We start from the raw sequence: 8,354 nt of genomic DNA on the forward strand, positions 1-8,354 counted from the left end.
GTCGAAGTATCCTTTGATGTCGAATGTGATGCACGACGTGACAAGTCCGTGATTACGGGCTGCTTCGATATCATGAACGAATGATAGGGCTGCGTCGACTGTGGAGCTTCCTGGGCGACCTCCGAACTGTGAAGAAGGTACCAGCAGATATTTTGCTGTGAGATATGCTAATCTACTTGCCTGTACGCTTTCGAGGACTTTTCCAAGACATTCCTCTAGCTGGATTAGTCTATAGGCTCTCGGGTTCGAATAGTCTGGTTTTCGGGGCTTGCGCAGGGCTACTGCGATTGTGCGTCGCCAGGCGATGGGATGGTAGCCTACATTTGCGCAGCGTGAGATTAGTAAGTAGATATATTCCGATGCAACCTCCCAGGCCCATCGGAGAGCCATGTAGTTGATTTGGCTGGGTCCAGGAGCTTTTTTGCGATTTGGTCGGTATATACCATTCTTCACTTCGGCATATGTTATGGGTTCCCATGGGATGTCATCCGGGAGGTCCTGTTCTAAATCTGGTGCAGCTAAGTCTAGATTCGGGGGCGGTTGGAACAGTTCACCTCGTAGTGTAGCACACTTTTCCTCATGTGTTATTGCCATGTTTTGACCGTTGTTTCGTCTGAGTGGTGGCGTGGGGTAGTTTCTTATCCCTTTGGGCCATCGAGTGAAATTCCAGACGTCATCGGGAGTGGCTTTTCCCAGAGTCTCGTTTGCCCACTGTCGTTTAGCAAGGCGTGTCTTCCGTTTGAACTGATTGCGTAGTTGGCGGATCTGTTGGATAAGGTCGTGGTCAGCAAAACCTGTATCGATGAGATGTTGTCTAGCCCTTTCACGAGTTTCTGCAATGCGGTTGAGTGATTGCGTGAGGTCGGGAGTCCACCATGGTTTCGCATGTGCACTAGATTTGCGGATGGGGACCGAGCTTTCTGTTGCTTGCACCAGTGCATCTTGTAGCGCTGTGGTAGCTCTTTCAATATCATCAATATTAGGAAGAGTTGAAACACGTAGCGGTATCCATGCGTCTTCTCTATCCGTCAATTCTCTCATGAACGCTCCTTTCCATGCTTTGATCGTGTCTTCATCGATATCTTTCCAATTGAATCGTTGAGCCGTGATATTCTCGATGGGGACACGTTCATGGTCTAGTGTCCATGTGAGCGCTGCGTGGTCTGATCCGTAGGCTTTACCGTAGTCGATTGACCAGTCCTTGATCGTGTCGAGTTCGTATGCTCTGTCGTTGATGAATGTTAGGTCCAAGACCGACGAGGATTCACCGTCGTGTGCGAAGTATGTTGTTGCCCCACGTTCGTTTAGCATGATGAATCCCTGGTCAGTTAGCCAGTCAACGAAAGCTTCTGCACGAGGATTGGGGTTCTCAGCTGTGTTTGACCACATTGGGTGGTGTAGGTTCATATCTCCCGAGATGATGACCGGTATTCCGTTTGGTAGTTCGATGTTGAAAAGACGGTCTGCTGACCAGTTCAATGGATCCTCGCCTGCTTTCTGGTTGTACATATTTACAAGTATTGTAGGCGGATGTGTTCCTTGGTTGATCTGTAAAATTTGTATGTCAGCATCCATTGCGAGATCAGAACGAAGGGTAACCATGAAGTCAGGTCTGTTTTTGATGTATGCCATGACTCGAGGAATGACATTCGGGGGAACAGACGGTAATGGTAGGATTGGTTGCCATCCGGTTAACGACGCTGGGCCCTTTGTGTTATTTCCGATGTCACCATACCATGGTTCCGTTATGAGCAGGATGTCATAATCACGGACGGCGTTGTTGAGTAATGCGTGGCAGACTATATTTGAACGGTTAGTGTTGAGTTGAATCATTTTTATGGGTTTAGTATGGACTATCATTGCCATCCATCCATATTGTTGTCGTTCATTGGTTGTGGCGTTACGATATGGTTCTGGGATGTTGATGGTGGGGTTGGAGTCCGGGTCTCTGGAGGTGCTATTGGATCGTTAGCAGTTTGAGGTCGACGTGCGCGCCGTCCCCCTTGGATACTTGGTCGTGGGTCTCTTGCAGATCCTTTGGTTAGTATATGAATGGGGCATTTGGTTGAGTCTGCCGTGTGCGCTTCTCCACAGTTTGCGCATTTAATCGGTGAGTGATCACATCCTTTTTGTGCTTTGGCCGTGTTAGGGCACAAATCGCAGGTATGGAATGATTCAGTGTGGTCGCCTGCACATACTCGACACTTGGGGGGGTTAATACATTTGGACGTATGATGGTCGAAGGACCAGCATCGGTTGCACTGACGAACAGGTTTCAAATCTTGGAAGCGCGAGAAAGAGGTGTACCGTCCATATAAGAAGACTCCACCGACGTGTTTGAGAAGGTAGTCGATTTCTTCCTGTGATGAGACCGTTAACAGCATGGTTGAGTGGTATTTGTGTTCAAGGGTCTCCGGCTTCGCCATCCACGAGGGTTCTGCCGTGAAGTTGATGTTGCGTACACTGGGGTTGTTAGTTTTCATCTCATAGATTACTTCTGCTCCGGATCGTGGTTCAAATTCCATCATGTCTTCGGCATCGGACTTCCCTGTGTCTACACTGTTGAGAAGAACACGGAACCATTCCTTGTCTGGTGTGGCTGCATAGTTGGAGTTTCCGACAATTAAGTCTGCGAAGGCGTCTTTGAATGGAAGCAAGTCATCTGCTGTGTAATCCGGATGTGTAATAACGATACAGTTACCTTTGGTGTTCCATTTTATGCCGTTGACCGTAACTTTTGTGACCTCCTTGAGTCTTTCATTGATCGCTTCTACTAATCCTCGGTCCTTTTGGCGTTGTGTAGGGTCCGGAGGAGTTTCGATGTGGAGAATGAGTCTAGAGGGGTGGTGTCGGGTTAACGGGTTGTTTCGGCGTCGGTTCTCTTGTTCTGTTATCTTAGTTGAGTTTGTCTTGGTCTTCAGAGTAGGAGTTATGGTGGGGCCATTTGCGATTTGAGTACGGGGGTTTTGACTGGTTTCCGGTTTATTGCTTTGTCGTAGTTCCTGGACGTCTTTGACGAGTTGGTTGAGGATCGGCATTATGTCGTCAGGATTGTTTCTTGGTGTTTCAACCGGTTTAGGGGGTAGGATGGCCTGTGTAATTCTTTGAGCAGCGGTAAGTATGTTATCTGGGAACTTAGCGTGGATTGATATGTTGTCTAATGCCTCTGCGGCTTTGATAAGATGATGGTTTAAGTCAGCGATCCATCCTTGCTCCGAACAGGTTTCACTGTAGATGTCCGTCTCCATTTCCGAGTCGTATTCGCGTTGGGCTACATCGTTTACCATAGCCACGTGTTCTGTAGGACGGCGTTTGGTCTGTCTCGCGGTGTTTGGTGAGGCCGATGGAGAAGTGGTTGTTTCCAGTCTACGTTTGTATCCTAACCCTCTACGTGTGGGTGTGATTGGCGTGTAGCTGGCATTGGTTGGTCTGTATGGGAATTCTGGGGGTGGGAGGGGATCGTTGGGCTCTGATTCATCCCACGCCCGACGTTGCTGGAACTCCTTCATATGTTGTCTGGTGTTACTAAGGGATGCTGCTTGTGAATATGTTCTTGCTGATATACGTTTGTCAAGGTTTCTAGCTATGCTTATACTGCCTCCTGGCTCGTCGCCCATGTTCTGTTGAACCGTGGGAAAAAAGCAGATGGTGGCGGTTTTGCTGGAAGAAAGAGTTGCAAATAAATAAGAGATAATAAGTGAGCAGAGAACCGAGCTCGCTGAGGTAGGCACCGATATAGGCAAAAGATGACGCAGTTGACTCAATCAGCGAATTCGAATTCAGCTGAGAACTTGGAAGCTCAGAAGCTCAGAATATTGGAGCATTACTCAGCTTCACTAGTACTGAGGCCCCGGGGTGTGAAAATGGGCTGAGAACTTTATGCCCTGGTCGAGTCTGGTCGACCGTCGGTGCCAAAGCTATACACATCTAGGTCACCGCAATAATGAGCTTAGAAAAAGTGAAGGTCGTTGAGATTCGAGATTTGAGAGTCAATCGAGACGGGAGTCCCGAGCCAACGTTTGAGACTGAAGACTTCTCGTAATGGGTTCAATTATATATGATAGTGGCTGAGAATTTCAAGAAGCGGTGATTAGATGGAAACGGCAACACAAACTCATACCTGTGATCTCAAAAGCGCAGCAAGACGTTCTCGGCCTATGGTTCGGCATACTAAATGAACGTGATATAGCCTGAGTGGTGAGCACCAATTCCACTGCCTTCATTCATGTCTTTTCTCCCCAGAAAATTCAGAGTCGCTCATGTCTGCCCAACTCCAAAGGTCATTCTCCACATTATCTCTCGCAGGTTTTCACTCAATTTCACGCAATCCTGGTCTCCTCTCCTTCTCGATCCTCGTTGCGCTTTACATCATAACTGAGATGGTGTTTTCCGTGGCGTTCTTTTGGGGATTCTCTGGATGGCGACCCGCTTTCCCCTTAAGCTGGAGGTTCCTACTTCTGCTTCTCTTCGTAGTCCCCATCTTTGCCTTCATTCAAGTATCGCGATTTCTACTTCCCCTGCTCATCAACCGATGGAATGGGACGGTCGGAGGCATGAACCTTTCTCAGCAAGGGTATGTCATGCTCCAGCGAAATGGCACCACCGACGCACCAACTGAACTATTCGACGCTGCCGAGGAAGAAAATGCGCTGCTGGAAAATGTCGAAGAAGGTAGTGAGCGCTCTAGACCAGTGTCTCCTACTGCGCATCTTGTGGTGCCGCATCCCAAATGGTGGTGGATACAACTTCTCGCATACATCGTACTTTTTTGCGTGAGCACGTGGGTTGGACTGCATTATGAGCAACCTGGTGATGTGCGCTACAGGGACTCAATTCAGTCGGCTGTTGATCATCCTCGAAGACAAGGCTACGGAAAGCAAGGTGCGTTGGTTAGGTTAGGTTAGAGACTACCGTACGATACGATAGTCAAGTCAACGTACGACGTTAGAGTCGTTAGACCCCCCCGCCCCCCACCTGTTAGAGAGGGTTAGAAAACCACCCCCCACCGGGTTAGATTAGGTTCGGGGTTAGCTTTCTCGTTGGTTAGGATAAGGACGTATTCTCTCGGTGTCTCGTTTCTCGGTACCATGCTATATCAAGACAAGCCATACGATAACAAGAGACTGCCATAGCAATAAAATACCAAAAATCAAGCAAAATCAACCCAAGTCAGAACGAGGTTTTCGCCTCAACATCAAGCATCCCAATACCAATAAAACGCGAAAAATCAAGCAAAATCAATCCAAGTCGGAACGAGGTTTTCGCCTCAACGTCAAGCATTTATATGGTCATTTCAGAAATACATTTCAAACTTGAAAAAAAATTCCTTCTTGTGGGCTGGTACATATCTTGGAGGGCACTTCTAGGAATGATATGAGCCAACAATGAAAGAAAACGGCGGTTGGGTTGTGGAGATATTGTCAAAATACTGACTTTTCAGCCCACCTGACATATCACATCATTGTCGACCTCTGGATGCTCTGGGACCATCACCAATCGATTCCTAGGCCTCAATAACCTCAGTTACATTGTTTTCAATATCGTTATTGAGGTGCAATATCGGAATAGTGACATAAAGGTGATCAGGGGGGGAGGAGGACCTTGTATATCTCAGGAATATGATTTTTCCAGGGAAATCTGGCATGACCATCGTGTTCAGAGGGCTCAAGAACCCCCAGGAAAAATAGTTCTGAAGGACAGGCAAGTCACATGAAGGCTAGAAAAATCGATCTTTGGGTGGGGCAGCATGACAGGGGTGGTCAACTTTGGAACATGATTTTTAGAGCGAAATCTGGCTCGACCATCGTGTTCATATGGTCAAATAACCTCTAGAATGAATCCTAGCTAAAGCCAGGCAAGTCATATGAAGGCTGAAAAAATCAATCTTTGGGTGGGGCAGCATGGCAGGGGTGGTCAACTTTGAAACATGATTTTTAGAGCGAAGTCTGGCTCGACCATCGTGTTCATATGGTCCAATAACCTCTAGAATCAATCCTATCTAAAGCCAGGCAAGTCATATGAGGGCTGAAAAAATCGATCTTTGGGTGGGGCACCATGACAGGGGTGGTCAACTGTGGAACATGATCTTTAGAGACAAATCTGGCATGACCATCGTGTTTGTATGGTTTAATAACATTCAGAAAGGTTCCTAGTGAAAGCCAGGCAAGTCATGTGAAGGCTGAAAAAATCGATCTTGGGATAGGGCACCATGACAGGGGTGGTCAACTGTGGAATATGATTTTTAGAGACAAATCTGGCATGACCATCTTGTTTATATGGTTTGATAACATTCAGAAAGGTTCCTAGTGAAAGCTAGGCAAGTCATGTGAAGGCTAAAAAAATCGATCATTGGGTAGGGCACTATGACAGGGGTGGCCAACTGTGGAATATGATTTTTAGACACAAATCTGGCATGACCATCGTGTTTATATGGTTTGATAACATTCAGAAAGGTTCCTAGTGAAAGCCAGGCAAGTCATGTGAAGGCTGAAAAAATCGATCTTGGGATAGGGCACCATGACAGGGGTGGTCAACTGTGGAATATGATTTTTAGAGACAAATCTGGCATGACCATCTTGTTTATATGGTTTGATAACATTCAGAAAGGTTCCTAGTGAAAGCTAGGCAAGTCATGTGAAGGCTAAAAAAATCGATCATTGGGTAGGGCACTATGACAGGGGTGGCCAACTGTGGAATATGATTTTTAGACACAAATCTGGCATGACCATCGTGTTTATATGGTTTGATAACATTCAGAAAGATTCCTAGTGAAAGCCAGGCAAGTCATGTGAAGGCTGAAAAAATCGATCTTGGGATAGGGCACCATGACAGGGGTGGTCAACTGTGGAATATGATTTTTAGAGACAAATCTGGCATGACCATCTTGTTTATATGGTTTGATAACATTCAGAAAGGTTCCTAGTGAAAGCTAGGCAAGTCATGTGAAGGCTAAAAAAATCGATCATTGGGTAGGGCACTATGACAGGGGTGGCCAACTGTGGAATATGATTTTTAGACACAAATCTGGCATGACCATCGTGTTTATATGGTTTGATAACATTCAGAAAGATTCCTAGTGAAAGCCAGGCAAGTCATGTGAAGGCTGAAAAAATCGATCTTTGGATAAGGCATCATGATAGGGCTGGTACTCAACTTTGGAACATGATTGTCAGAGACAAAAATAGTATCACCAATGCATTCATAGGGTTCAATAACCTCGATCATGAGTCCTAGTTAATGACAAATGTGACATATCAAGGGCTAGTGAATCGATCTTTGGATAGGGCACCATGACAGGGGTGGTCAACTGTGGAACATGATCTTTAGAGACCAAACTGGCATCTCCAATGCATTAATATGGTTCAATAATATCAATAATGAGTCCTAGTAAATGACAGATGTATCATATGAAGGGCTAGTAGGTCAATCTGTGGGTAGGGCAGCATGATAGGAGCGGTTTACTCAACTTTGAAACATGATTGTTAGAGACAAAACTGATATCACCAATCGATTTATAGGGTTCAATAACCTCGAGAATGAGTCCTGGCTAATAACAAATGTGACATATCGTGCGCTAGTAAATCGATCTTTGGATAGGGCACCATGACAGGGGTGGTAGTCAACTCTGGAACATGATCTTTAGGGACCAAACTGGTATCACCAATCGATTGATATGGTTCAATAACCTCTAGAATGAGTCCTAGTTAATAACAAATGTGACATATCATGGGCTAGTAAATCGATCTTTGGGTAGGGCACCATGACAGGGGTGGTACTCAACCCTGGAACATGATCTTTAGAGACCAAACTTGTATCACCAATCATTTAATATGGTTCAATAACCTCGATAATGAGTCCTAGTTAATAACAAATGTATCATATCACGGGCTAGTAATTTGATCTTTGGGTAGAGCAGCATGACAGGGGTGGTCAACTGTGGAATATGATTTTTAGAGACAAATCTGGCATGACCATCGTGTTTATATGGTTTGATGACTTTCAGAAAGATTCCTAATTAAAGCCAGGCAAGGAATATGAAAGCTGAAAAAATCGATCTTTGAGTAGGGCACCATGACAGGGGTGGCACTCAACTTTGGAACATGAATGTTAGGGACAAAACTGATATCACCAATCGATTCAAAAGGTTAAATAACCTCGAGAATGAGTCCTAGCTAATAACACATGTGACATATCATGGGCTAGTAAATCGATCTTTGGATAGGGCACCATGACATGGGTGGCAGTCAACTCTGGAACGTGATTTTTAGAGACTAAACTGGTATCACCAATCGATTCATAGGGTTCAATAACCTCGAGAATGAGTCCTAGCTAATGACATATGTGCCGTATCATGG

At 45.7% G+C, this 8,354-nt stretch overlaps 1 protein-coding gene across 1 annotated transcript; it reads left to right on the forward strand.

The window, feature by feature from the left end:
- Positions 1-4,259: 4,259 nt before the first annotated feature.
- On the forward strand, positions 4,260-4,904 carry EDB91DRAFT_1258518 (uncharacterized protein; the record flags this gene model as incomplete). Its single annotated transcript, XM_041324349.1, has 1 exon — positions 4,260-4,904. The coding sequence occupies one exon, from the start codon at positions 4,260-4,262 to the stop codon at positions 4,902-4,904; it is 645 nt and encodes a 214-aa protein (XP_041168462.1).
- Positions 4,905-8,354: the final 3,450 nt, after the last annotated feature.

Source organism: Suillus paluster, assembly GCF_016628075.1.
Source record: "Suillus paluster strain FC165 chromosome Unknown EDB91scaffold_480, whole genome shotgun sequence".
Taxonomy (NCBI): domain Eukaryota; kingdom Fungi; phylum Basidiomycota; class Agaricomycetes; order Boletales; family Suillaceae; genus Suillus; species Suillus paluster.